This window comes from Halictus rubicundus, chromosome 10 (genome assembly GCF_050948215.1).
Source record: "Halictus rubicundus isolate RS-2024b chromosome 10, iyHalRubi1_principal, whole genome shotgun sequence".
NCBI classification, from domain to species: domain Eukaryota; kingdom Metazoa; phylum Arthropoda; class Insecta; order Hymenoptera; family Halictidae; genus Halictus; species Halictus rubicundus.
The window spans coordinates 5,645,295-5,659,637 of record NC_135158.1 but is presented as its reverse complement, the minus strand read 5'-3'; the positions used below and the strand labels follow the sequence as shown (position 1 = coordinate 5,659,637).

The 14,343-nt window shown below is 33.8% G+C and overlaps 2 protein-coding genes across 6 annotated transcripts; one reads left to right on the top strand and one right to left on the bottom strand.

Moving 5' to 3' along the window:
* Positions 1-728: 728 nt before the first annotated feature.
* Bbc (choline/ethanolaminephosphotransferase 1 bbc) lies at positions 729-11,789 on the bottom strand. Of its 5 annotated transcripts, none has more exons than XM_076794536.1 (10): positions 11,359-11,789; positions 10,934-11,081; positions 10,578-10,700; positions 10,397-10,500; positions 8,622-8,756; positions 7,283-7,414; positions 5,849-6,007; positions 5,601-5,726; positions 5,353-5,491; positions 729-1,887 (listed from the first exon to the last, which is right to left on the bottom strand). In XM_076794536.1, exons 1-10 carry the CDS (start codon positions 11,593-11,595, stop codon positions 1,811-1,813), a joined length of 1,380 nt encoding a protein of 459 aa, XP_076650651.1. In that variant the 5' UTR covers positions 11,596-11,789; the 3' UTR covers positions 729-1,810. The 5 variants fall into 5 exon arrangements, with proteins under 5 accessions (XP_076650651.1, XP_076650650.1, XP_076650653.1 ...); XM_076794535.1 differs by lacking the exon at positions 8,622-8,756 and adding an exon at positions 9,586-9,720 and having other exon boundaries at positions 11,359-11,787; XM_076794538.1 differs by lacking the exon at positions 7,283-7,414 and having other exon boundaries at positions 11,359-11,787.
* Positions 11,790-12,501: 712 nt separating this feature from the next.
* Positions 12,502-13,759, top strand: Mrpl21 (mitochondrial ribosomal protein L21). The gene is made up of 4 exons (XM_076794540.1): positions 12,502-12,750; positions 12,981-13,109; positions 13,189-13,509; positions 13,583-13,759. The coding sequence occupies exons 1-4, from the start codon at positions 12,651-12,653 to the stop codon at positions 13,681-13,683; spliced, it is 651 nt and encodes a 216-aa protein (XP_076650655.1). The 5' UTR covers positions 12,502-12,650; the 3' UTR covers positions 13,684-13,759.
* The last annotated feature ends 584 nt before the right edge of the window (positions 13,760-14,343 follow it).

Sequence of the window (14,343 nt, the reverse complement as noted above, 5' to 3'; positions counted from 1 at the left end):
TATATTTTACAACAGCTATCACAATTTTGTAAATTATGTTTCTAATATATACATAGGCATTAAAAAACGTCGCACAAACTTATGTACATAATACATGAATTTGTAAATGCTGTTGCATGAGAAAGCGTTCTAGACTGCGGATATTTATGCAAAATAAAAATTTTCTCCACACATTCCTAGAAACAGGAACCAAATAAAAATTTATTTCTTTTTTTAATAATTCCTATTTCCAGAAACAGGCGCTAATTCATTTCTCTTGTTAATAATTCGTATATATTAAAAATTACATATGAATATTCTCAATTTTTTTTGATCGTTTAAATTTCATCTGCTCGTTTTCGTCATAAATGCATAAAATCCGCGATCTAATGGAATCCTTTAATTACTACGATGGTGAACAGTTTCTAAAAATATTCAACTAATTGCAAATAAAATACAAGCACCGAGTCTAGTCAAATAAAATATAAGAGTCATAAACAAGGATTTTCATTGAGGCGTAGTGAAATATTATGTGTGACCGAGAATTCCTGGGAAATAGTGATTACCGCTGACCTAGTTCACCCCCGCAAAGGGGTGCAAAACTTTTTAATCGTTATTCGAATTCGTTCCACTTTCGAACGTGTGAAAGCGGTCCGAACAAGCCTCGGATTGTTCTGATCGCCCGAACAGAAACACATACATATATGCAATCAACACGGTGTAAATTAAAAGAACAATATAAACAGCGATTCAAATTTCATTCGAAATTTTATTTTACATAATTTACATCGTGAGCTATTACAACTATTAGAATCTATAATATTCTTTGTATGAACTTTTTACATATTCCTTCTTTTATTATCCGTTTCTATCCCCTAATCGCGATTAGGCGTATAAGAACGATCGAAGAAAAGAATGCGAATTAAGAATAATGCGATCTCCTCGAGCAACGACTCGGATTAAAATTCGTTATCTTACTAATTAGATGAATACAAATTGTTCGTAGATAAATATATGCATTCGAATTAAATATTATCACCACACCGTTACAAGTCTTACGCAATAAGTATCAATACAAAATTATCACCTTCGTTTCACTTTCGTTATTTTAAGCATACACTTCTCAGAGTGGATATTCATTTCAATTTAGTACCGTAACACCGCCCATTTAAATGGGAGCAATTCCTTAATAATAACTGACAGAATCGATACTAGCTTTTATTATGCTAAAAGTTTTGTTCGACTACGGGGAACATATTTCTGATTAAATGGAAAAGAATACTTGATCGTTTATTGTGTCATCTTGCACACGTACAGAGGCACTTCTGTGCAAGATTTGAACAGTGATTTACGCTACTTCCTTCTACTTCTTTTGTAAAATTATATTAACAGTAACAAAGTCTTATATCGCGAATACTTATGGCTGTACAAGAACTACTCCATACTCAGTCACTGGTAATAAAATTGTACTTCACAGTTAATATTACATTACTCTCCGAACAAGCACATTATCAGCCTGCTCATGTTAAAACCTTTGAACTGTTAAGACAGTCTCCTGTCTATCACTGTTTATAAATACATATAAAACTCCCAACCATCTATAACGTAAACCAAATTAGTCTGTTCGTTTATCTCTTCACATCTCTTACCCCCTTCGTACATTAAAAATCTTGAACGCCTATCAAGGAACACGTTACAACAGAACTTGCCACTTGTTATTCCTCTATGCGTTACTCTATGTATGATAGTGTTAATGTTAAGGTAGAGATGTTTGTACCGCCCTACATGTTTTAATAAATCATCTCTACTCCGATGAGTACTTTTGCAACTGTCATAGGTTGAGGGTAGTGTCAGATCCGTGATGATATTCACCGTCTAACAGAGGCTCTTGTTCCACCGTCATGCGAACTGTGAACAAAACTATTCATGCATACCAACGAATAAGAACAAAAGTGTTGGGCATGTGCGAATACCTTGTTAATAAATATCAGTTTTATTAACAGCGCAACAATTATACAAAAAAAGTTCTTTCGAGTGGCTTTCGTACTGAGTGTGTAAAAGAAAAGTGATAGAAGACCTTTGCTCTGTTGTGAGAGTACATCGAACACCAAATCAGTTACACAAAGGCACATAAAACTACCATTTCTCAGAAGTTTCCACTGCGTTATACTCTCATCAGGCATTAAAGTGTTATTCGCACATACGTAAGGTAAATATGTTATACTATATTAGACAGATATACCCATTTTTGTAACAGACCACTAATTACAACAATAATTTTTATCAGGGATCGGCCGCCACTCAAACCCAAAAAAATATGAAACTCTCCCTTTGTTGTTTTTCTACTTTTACGCTCTTACGCTAAATTGTTTCTATGTTAGAATTGAAATAAAAAACTTCTCAATCGATCCTTCTTGTTGGAAAAAATGTCATGGACGCCGAACCCTTTGTATTCTACAGCCAATTATTGGCTCATATCAATCAACGACCGAGTTCAGCAGTTTTCTGAAGGATCACATCTGAACAATACTATTGGGGGACTCTTTGGTGCAACGTCCTGAACGCGCTCGCTTAGGTATTAGGTCCAAAGCTATAGGCAGAGATACGTGCGAACTGAATCTTTACATGCCATTATCTCCTTGCTTGCGGAGTTACATATCTGGTGGTGTCTGTGTACAAGAGCAAAGGTAGGCACTTTCTATATCAACTCGTTAACTTACACTCGCATAACAGTTAGTAGCGCAAGATCAAGCAAGAAAATCACAGTTTCATGTCTTATCAGTAACATCTTAGACATAAGAAAAAGATTTGTAAGTGAAACATTAAAGAGGATATAATTACAATTATATAATACCAAAATTATGAAAATAGTTTGAACAGCTCTTCATTCGTCTGCTTACCATACAAATTGCACATATATGTCAAGATACGTTGGTTTCTATTTGTCTCAAACCTCAGTACCGTTCATCTCTTCAATTATAAATACTAAAAAGTCATTATTCATTTCGCAAAGCTTGATTTGTAATTAAAACCAGTACATAGAAAAATATATATACAGGTGCAGATTTTAATTTTAATAGATGTATGTTCCTTCCGCAATAGCAAAAACATAGTTAAGTACATGTAAAGTATCTGTGAACATGCTACGTTTAATATGGTTTAATGTATCATGCAAAAAACTAGTAGCAATGCTGTTATGTAATTAGAAATTCAAGTATCACGCATTGATTTTTCTAATTGATTGTTTTTATGGTTTTGTTGGATTATTAAATTTATAACAACATGGGGATACGTGAATTCCATAAGGACTTGGCTACGTGCAAAATGACAGAGAATAATGCAGCATGCGAATTACAGTTCGAAATGCCTACATGATCACATTATAATGCAAGATTCAGTTCATTTTAGAGAATCACCTTTGCAAACCATCTTGAAAGGATTATAGTGGATTAAATCTAAAGAAGGGATACTGGGGAAGAAGTTTCGAAGTTTTCTTTTATCGTCATAATTAAGCTTTTCTAATGAAAACGTGTAAATGAAAGATAGCACGTGATAGAAAAACCGTTTATCGAAACAGTATATTACAGTTTGCGAACAGAAACCAAAGTACGGTACATTAGCATATTATATACACATTTATTTTCCGGCCAGACTGCAGGAAAGCCTCTTAGGTGTATTGTCGTCCTGATAATCTTAACGGCTTTATAAAAAATTTCTCTAGCACGAAAGAATATATTATAATTCTATTCTATCGACTAAATGTTATTTCTTCTCCGTTCCGTCATCGATCAATTTTACGAATATGCTACATGATTTTCATCATAGCATTCGCGATTCAAATTGCCATAACTCACAAAAAATTTCTTCACGAATTATATAAATGTATATTTCTTACAATGCAATGTATTGAAAGTTTGATGATTGTAAATTGTAAAACAATACGAAATAATTTTTGTTCTATCATGATTGATATCGTTTCTCAAAATCTTCGGGCTGCTCATTTTTTTTTTTTTATTAATATACTACATTATCTCAATAATATATTGCTTAATATATAACGTATACTATCACCGTATTCATTAATGTTTAAATAAAATCTTGTATTTCGCATAAACAGTAAATATCCACCATAAAAAATTGATTTCTATGTTACAACCTTAAATAAGTGTCAAGATCATAACTTAAGTTCCCTTAAGATTATAAAAAATTCTGAACAATTTCCATGTTCAATACATATGTATGAAATATACATAGTTCGTTTACAATATTTCAAAGAATCAAACAAACAGAATTGTTGTTCCGAAAACATGATCTGTGTTAACATGTAACATTCCTTCAGTTTCATACAGTTCTGACATTAAAGAAAATTCGTAAAAAAAAAGAAAACAAAAACATAGACATTTTACACACGGATCCCTTTAGTTCAAAGCGACTATCTTTGGTAGCTTTTTTCTTACACTATAAATGGATTCTGCTATAATTGACTATGTAAATAGTGGAATACCTGCATTATAAATCTATATACATGTCAGTTGTTATTAAGAATTGTAGGTTTAAAAAAAAAAGATTGCGTTCCTCGTGAATGCGAATGAACTCTTTTATGAGATCATAATCGTAATATAGTAACAAAAAGATAGTTACAGAAACGTCAGGCTCCCGATATTTTGCAATAAAACGTGTAATTTTTTACTCCAAAAAATTTGTTCTTTATGTTACAAAGGTAACGAAGGAAATTTCAATCAAGTTTTCATTATAATTTCATTGTACCGCAAATTTCCTTTTCGTTCATATGAATTGTTAACACATGCAGATTAAGTAAACAATTTACATCCAATTCAATTGAATTACCATAAAATTGTTATAACTCCTATTAACGAGATATAAAGCTACTTAAAATTTATGTCATGTCTTTTCATTTCCTTATTCTCAGTGAACAATCAATGTATTATCTTTTTTTTTCTTTTTCAAATGTATCATTCCATGTACTCTACACTTTTATTTCATCTAATTATAGTCCTGATCATTAGGTTCATGATATTTTACCCGTTGATGACGGCAGATCAACGGCAAATAGCGAGTTACTACTTAACCAACATCTTGATGAGACTTTGTTTATTTATATTCATTCAAATACGGCGTGATTATAAATTAATGTGATAATAAATGAACTGTACTATTCAAAACTTCCTTCTGTTCTTTTTCTTTTTATACACAGTCGTAATATCAAAGAACTCATCGAACCGCTAAGGTTCTCATATATCTCGACTCTCTGTTCTTTTTATACATAAAATGAATTATACAGCACATTCATTATCACAAGTAAATCCTAGTGATGTTTCTTTTGCAATCTGTTACGTTGGGACCTGTTAGTACCATTTTTTTCAGCTGCGCTAGAAACCTGGCTCGTTCGATGATCTCCTAATGGTATCCTAAACAGTTTGATCTTCATATGATCGCAGATCTCAAGGCAAATTTGAGAACTATACCGGAGTAAATCCAGAGTAACCCAAATCTAGAAACGTGCATAAACAGGAAGTATGTGAACGTACATAGTAGTAATTCAAAAGATCGCGATGAGAAACATCTAAATATAATATAGATATATAATAAAAGAGACTTACAAAGCACAACCAAAGAACATAATATTCTTTGATAAAGAAATTGAAATACTGATTCAAGAACAGCATGGCTGGTCCAATCAGCGAACTGTCTAAATATTGCATTTCATTTTTAGTCATATGTGCAACCTGCAATGATGAATAACAGAGAGATCAGACAAATGTCGAAATGTGCGATTCTCGGTAAAAACAAATAAAAAAATAAATAAATAAATAAGAAAGATAGAAAGAGAGGTCACAATTATACCTACCACTAATCGATTGGTAACTTTAGCTGCAACCATTCCAAATGCAAGTATGTATAATGCAGGATGACTTTCATATACGTGCTCAGCACTTTTTCTATAAATTATAAAAGCTGGTACTACCACAAAACTAAATGGAATAATTGGAGATAAAACTGATGTTCCCTGAAACCGAGTAAACATTATAAAGAATAAATCGGTTGGACGTGTTTCGTACAGAGAAAACGGTTGGGTGAAGTGTACTTGAAAACTAATTATTATGACTATACACACTTTCACAAATAGACAATATTATTCAACATTCAATGCTTATGTAACTTTGTAACACTTGATAAAAAACATTAGCTGAACTCTCTATCTAATGACTGTTTAACATGGAAAGTAATTGTTTGTAACTTATATGTATTCAAACGAATTAGCACAACGTTAAATATTGTATTTATACAGTATATATGGTGTATAAAATTCGAAAATTTTAAGAAAAAATTGGAAAAAGCTGAACTATAAACAAGGCATACTGCAACTATCAGATTACTAGATTCTACTTCCAAATGAAAGAAGTTGCTAATAGCAAGAGGATTATATTTAATATCAAAAAGCATTATAAGAAAAATAGTATGCTCGATATATCAATACAGAAATTCAAAGCACAGCGAAAAGAATATATGTATATATATATATATAAAACTGTAAATTAAGATTAATAGCGGTATGTAGCAACTAAGATTATGTCAGATCTACAGTCAATTACGTTCATGCGGTTATAGTAACTTATGCAACTTCTTAAACCTACAAACAGTATTAAGGTACATAAAAATGTGCAGACTGTGGACAGGAATTCAAGATGAAGGACGACATGTTTGATGTTCCAATGGAAGTTCACAGATACACAGGAGAAGGTGTTAACCAAAGTGGACACAAAGATACAATAAACAGTTCTGTGTGATGCTCTTGCAAAATTTAGACCCACGCAATATGTAATATGCCTCATACAATATAAACTGGTGGTCCATATTCAATTTAGGTTTGCAAATTTGGTACTTGATGCTTGGGGCAGTGTAACTACATTGCAATATTAATAAGAGAGTATGTTAATGTGCATTTTAGAACTGGGGTCTTGATAGAAATACAGTCAGTCTCATAATTGATGGCACACACTTTAAATCAGAATAACTATTTTACAAATGGACCAAACTACTTCAATTATTCTACCAAGCTAGATGAGATGGATCTAGTAAACTAATCCGTTTAGCTCAGCAGAAAAACTTAAGTCGTTTGGTCCGTTTATAAAAAAAGTCATTCTAATTCGAAGTATGTGCCATCAATCTGACTTTGTAGTAATTTCTTTTCATATTTAATGATTTACTACAGTGGGCCTAAATCGACATAAGACGCAAAGTGCACTACACAATGATCCTATGGACTTCTAAACCGACTTACTGCTACGGTGGAGCCATTTTTTCCGACACCACCGGCTAGAATGACGGATATGCTGCTCTGTGCAAGTAATATAGCGATGCCCACAGCAGCCCATAATGGAAACACCTTGACCTCTGTGCCAGTGTATGGCAACTGTGCAAGGACACGAAAGACCTTTTCATTAGTCGATGTATTAATTAAATGTCTAACACTGATGCAACAATATCACAACGTCGGTGAAAAAACTTCTCGCTCTTGAAACAATTTCAAACTTTCCAAATACGTTGCTCGACTTTGTCTGCATCAACGTATACCAAATTACATAAGCTCTCGATTAGGTCTATCGTGATGTTAACAGTTTTTTTTTATATTACAGTAACTTTTATATACATCCTATTAATATGAAAGTAAGCCCCTATATCATTTTGCTATGGATTAATAGAAGAGTTCGGCATCAGTTCCACCTTAGGATTCTTATTGTGCATTAAAATGAAAAGTAGCTTCCCGTAATCCGATATTGATAGTATCAACAAAATTATTTACTTAAACCAAAGACATGTACTGGACGTCAAATACTCAGAAGGAACAGTTCCAAGCGCACAAGTAGAGTAGGCGATAAATGTGCACAGAAGAAATAGTACTCTCATTGGTCGATAGTGGACCATCAGTGACGACACTTCTTTATAGCCTGGCACACCATACAGTAATATAGTCATTATAATAATAGTTTAGTATACATACATATATACAGGGTGACCCACTAACTCTGTTGCAAGACGATATCTCCACTATTTTTTTTTGCTACACGAAATGTCAAAAGGACAAATTATTTGCTTCAAGGTAAATACGTATTACAGTGGGAATCATTCTTCCTTTCCTATCATCATTCATTTCCTAAAGCAATTTTCCTCTAATGTCTTTGCTTTGTATTCGATTTTTGTGACTTGATGTTTTTAAGATTTGATGTGAATAATGAAATAGCCACAACAGTGAAATTTGTACACAAGAACTTATCATAATAAAATCTCGATGACCTTGAAATCGCGAGAAAAAAATGATTCCCACCAAAATATGTGTTCCTTCAAACCAAATAATTTGTCCTTTTGACATTTCCCATAGCATAAAAAATAGCAGAGATATCGCCTTGTAACAAAGTTAGTGGGACACCCTGTATATACATATATATGTATATATACATATATAATGCATAAAACTATTCTGAACATGAACAGTAATATAACCCAAGAGACTAGATAGGCAAGCAGAATGAAAGAAGAAAGACGTCATTGCTATACTAGTGGCAAAATATATAAAAAATCTGTGTGTATGCAATCGGTCACGTTTTATTTGTGGAACTTACTGCAATTGTGGAACCGTTTTTTCCAATCCCACCAGACTCAAACACTTTACAGAATTCAAGGAATACATGAATGTAGCCAGCATAAAATATCACTGCTACGTAGTTACTCACTGTGCCTACACCGAGCCCTGGTATCTAAACAAATGCACAAAATCTCGCTTGTTATGAAAATTAAAGAAAAATTAATCAATTACTTAGGTCAATAAATTTTATCCTATATATTATCCTATATTTTGGTACATTACATTCTATCTTGTTTTTTTTTTCTTCGATGATTACTCGGTATATCTCCAGTGGGGCTAGTTCCATGCGTGGTTCATTTATTCGCACAAAAATAATATAAAAATAAATTACGAGGCATGAGGAAACTACAAATTTATTTAAAGTGGTCATAAGGCATGGGGTTTATTTGTTTCTCTGCCCTCATTTCCTATGAAAATAGTTGAGCTTACAGTCAAAGTTAATAGTTATGTATTAAATAAATGGATCATGATTATGAAGAGTAGTGTAGGTCTTCTGAAAAAATTTAATTTTTAAGCTAACTCATTGTCTGAAAGGTTTTAAATTTTTTTCTGTGGAAATTGTTTCAAAAGCATACTATATCGAAACAACACAAATATTGTTATTATGAATTTATGTATATAATTGTATATTGTAAGAACACATTCCAGTATCACCTTTAACAAATATGTCTTACTATTGTTATATGATCCTCAACATTTGACAGTTGTAAATGTGGATGCAAGTATATGTATTTGTTTTTCTAGAAACGATGAAATGTAGGAAAGGTAAGAAAGAAATGGATGAAGGGGGGTAAATGAGTATTAAATTTGGAAATAAAATGCATGTTAAGGTAATAAGTCTCATAGCAAAAAAAGTAATTTCAGCGTCGCTCCTCATGCCATGCTGCTCCCATTTCCATATTTCCAAAAAAAAAAACAAAAGACTAGTTTGACTAACTTACAGCCACAGTTGAACCATTCTTGCCCACTCCTCCGGTGAAAATCACCGAAAAGATGGAATATAAATTGTACAGTGCACAAATCACTGTCATAACTCCTATTAAATACTTAAACATAAAACCATCTATGTATGGTATCTGTAAGAAATAACCTCATTAGACTCATGCAGGGAAAAGTATTTAAATATTTTTGGTAAGCCTCATGAGTCTTGAGATAGAGAATGTCAAATAAAAATGATTCGCGTATCCCAACTGATCTGCACAGTGTTAGTTTTATTCTCTGATTCCATTGCAAAATTACTAGTTGCTTACGACTATTATAGTACTCCTTGCTATAATAAAACCATTCGTTCACTAATCGAATTAAATAACAATATGAATAAGCGAATGTCTACTATAACAAAAGAAACATATGAAAAATTCTATGAAGGTTCAAATAAAACGAATGTAATGAGCTTAATGTTATGATAGCCAGTTATTGATGTTCAAGTAATGAGAGTAATATATTGTGCTCTATAATTTGTGTTTGTAATCTTCGAAAAATTTACTGTAATTGTCACTATTTTGCCTTAAAAAAATTGTATGTTCCATTGTTACATGAATGTCATACAAAGCTTAAACTTGCTTTAAGAACTGAAAAGAAAACTAATCTTTCATGGCAACTGATTGGTACACAGCTTAATCAATTTCCCACTATAAACTAGCTCAACTTTGCATAACAATCGTAGCACTTATTAGTTGCCATAAAACATTTTATAGTTGTACATAATTTATTTAGAAATAACAAGCCACTTTTAAAAAGAGAAGATACAACCTCCATCATCCACACTTTAGGTCCAAAGAATGCAGAAATGAGGTGAATAGTTATAATTGTAAACTGCGCTTCTGTGACATCTATCTTGCCGAACTTTAGTGACCCTGTTTAAAGACATTCGTGGTTAAAAGTAATATACATATATTGCTAAAAATTCGGATGTATGTAAACAAATTATTACCGGAAACGTAAGTCTGCCAGTGAGCACAATAAAAAAGTGTCATAGCACAAAAGCACTGGAAAAACATCCATGTTGGATAATATCCTAATTGTACTGCTATACATGCTGATAGAGCAACAAACACTAAAAGAATAAAAGTAGCATGTTTTTATTAGGTAATGTTAACTACAGTTAAGACTAATACGCATACATATTTTGCTCAGGATAAAATCAAAGACTATTTAACAATGGCTACAAATGTAAAATATTATCAGACATATTCAGTATATTTTGAGTATTCAGAATTATAATATGATTTTTCTTAAGAACAAGTTCCATTATAGGAAATCAGATAAACTAATATGTAGTGCACATACCAGTCGATATGGAATCACATCCATGGTCGAACAGTTCGCCCAAGGGTGACGAAGTTCCTGTTCTTCTAGCTTGTTTACCATCTATAGCATCCAAACTTTGGTAAATGAACAGGCCGAGCGCGCACAGGAAACATGCCCACCTAGGTGCCTAAAATATCAACATAATGTCACGCTTCTACCTACACAACTTTATAAATACGCGAGTCTAATTAAAACAATGTCTGTGTCTAAACATTAGTGCCTCTATACAGGCGATATATATTCGCCTGTTAATTTTGTTTATCACGTGCGTAATTACAACAGAGAGTTTCGCGGAATAATTCCATTGTGGATATATTAATACTGCTAAATAACTTAGCGGTTTGCAGCACTGTCGAAAGTAGGAAGCGAAGTGTAACGCGGAAAATAGGTTATGTAAATGGTACCTCGGTTCTCGCATCAGGGCTGTAATAAACAAGAATCAAAGTGGTTACGATGTTGACGATGAGTCCCAGGATCGTGATTAAATTGGGCGCAAGCCAAAGTGGAACCTTGCTGACTAGCCAGTTCCACCAGGGTTGGAGGACCCCATCCAAGAGACTGTTGGTGGTGCAGCTGTATTTGTGTTCGCTCAGGCGTTTCAGTTGTCCGGGCGACAGGAGCTTCTCCTTATAAAACTGCATAATTCAAAGCAGCCGGAATACTGAGAACACCAGGAAGGATTCACGACAACTCAACGATCATCGATTCTTTCACAACACAACGACTAAACATAACAAGTAACTGTTCGTGAACACGTACGACATCTCTTCGTCACACGACGTTTGTACAGACACGAAACTCCAGCCTGTTTCGAAAACTGATGCAACTCTCAATGCGCATGCGTCCGTAAGTAGAATTAGCTTGAATGTACTGTCCGCATCTTATAATGTGGTCCATCGTCACGCGTTGCGATACACTTGAAGTGTGGTAGTGGTAGTCTTCTCAGCGAATAGCAAGAATGCGTGTGACTCAGTGTGTACGTCTGACCAATCAGACGGTTTGTCTGCGAATTCCTGTCGCATTCCTTCCGAGTACCACGTCATGACACAAGGGAAATACTGACAGTTGTTAGAAAGATGACTAGCGGGACTACACAGGGGAAGGAGGAGTCTGATTGTCCTTTGGGCACATATAGTTTTGCTATTAGTTGAAATAAAAATGTCAGCGAATCAAATTATGAAAAGATAGGATCTTCCCTCGCAACTTTGTACATTTACTACACATGCGCGTGCAAGTTTGAAAATCTAATTTCTTAGATTCTAAAAGGAGTTTCGCCTCTGTGACATACTGATTTGAACCGGAACTACCAGCAAAGTGTACGACAGTACCATGAGTCTTCCGTTTCCATATCATATTTTATATGTTACAGTGACACATTATTCTTAATATTAAGTAACATTAAAACGAAACCTGTACACCGTCAATAAATATTTTGCTTACCCCAATGGCAATTTTATAATTTTATTCCATTTACTTTTAAGCACGATCTCGTCGGAAGTTATCATTTAAAAATTTCCCGCTGAATTGTCTAATTTATTTGTAATGTAATTTTTTGTAATAAAAACAGCTTCTTTTGCGTTTAATAATCATTTTCTTCTATTTCATAAAATTTATCTATCACCCTATTTATGACTTCAAGAGGTTTTAATGTCATTCGTAATTGTCGTGTTTTTGAAGTAATCTATGTGTGTAAATCATGGCGACTCTGGCTGGTTTCACGAGACTATTTAATTTTGCCACGAATACTTGCCTCAGGAGGATTAAACCAATTTCAGTCTATAAACAGTATTATCCAGGTTAGCCGAACTGTCTTGTAAAAATAAGAAACAATTATCTTTTTTTGTTCACGCGAGTATCGAGGTTATATAACCTTGCTTTTGGATTCGTAGTACTGTAAATACTACATATGTGCTTTTTTTGACATTCCACAATAGTGTAATAACAGAGGAATGTTTAATTATACAGTTCTGCCACTGTTTTTGGATGACAGTGTAAAATGTAAACTTCATTAAGTTCTTTATTACAGCTCTGAAATTATGGGATCTCGAAGTAGCTGGATACAAAACAATTTATAAGCTGCCCTGGTTTCACAAGCAACCAAGCTATCAAGAAGAAGTCATTGAACATGACAAAGAAACGGAACAAGCAGCTTCTGGTTGTTATTTATATGCACATATTAATTACAGCTTACATTTGTTTCATTAGCACATTTGTAATATCCTTTTTGTTTACAGATGTGATAAATGAGATTAACAAACAGATATCTACCAACACAACCGGCCGTTTGTTCGCAGTCGTGCATGTAGGAGGGACACAGTACAAAGTAACAGAAAGCGATGTCATAATCATTAGAGGTCACTGGCCTCCTCAGCCGGGAGAGAAAATAAAATTAGAGAAAGTGTTACTTGTTGGCAGCACGGATTTTACCCTTATTGGAAGGCCAATTGTAAACAGGGAGCTGGTGTCAGTTGATGCAACTGTTGTACAGAAAACTTTATCCCACACAATCACTCGTTTTAGGATGAAAAAGCGGAAGCAATTTCGCAGGATTAATTGTAAGACACTATTAATAATAAACGTAGTTAAAGTGTCACTTCATAAATAGCTTACATAACACTTATTTTTCAGTTATGAGGGAACACCGAACAATGCTGAGAATAAACTCTATTACCATAAATGGAGACGTAGATAAGAAGAAAGAAGTGGAAGGTTTGGATAGAATATACTGAACAATACAGAAGTTAATTACTACCAGGACAGAATTATAAAAACATTCAACAATAATAAATTCGTTATTATCCTTAAGCTATTTTGTTCATTCCTTACTCTCAAGAAATTCATTTAACATTGATATTTGAACTGCATATATTATAATGCATACCTATATCCATTAATTTCATGAATATTGCTGTGATAACATAAAATGTCACTATTTAAATATAGGCACAGAAAATCTTTGCCGCAAACTGCATAAGGCTTCGTGTAAATTGCGGCACGTATTATTTGTTTCGTATAAACGTCCGTACAGCGCCATTTCATGCAGCGGCAAAACGCTCAAACTGTTAGCCAAACGTTACCGACAGAGGGTAATTTTTGGCGACAGTGGCGCCACTGTTGGCGGAGTCAAAAAGTTCGATTTAGGGGTCCGTACAGCGCCATTTCATGCAGCGGCAAAACGCTCAAACTGTTAGCCAAACGTTACCGACAGAGTAATAAATGGCGACAGTAGCGCCACTTGTGGTAAAATCATGAAGCTCAGCCCAGGGGTGCGTACAGCGCCATTTTGTGCAGCGGCAAAATGCTGAAACTAATAGCCAAATATTAGTTCTAACGTTTATCGCTAGATGGCGCATGTCAATACTTCCGGGATTTTACCATGAGCGACATCT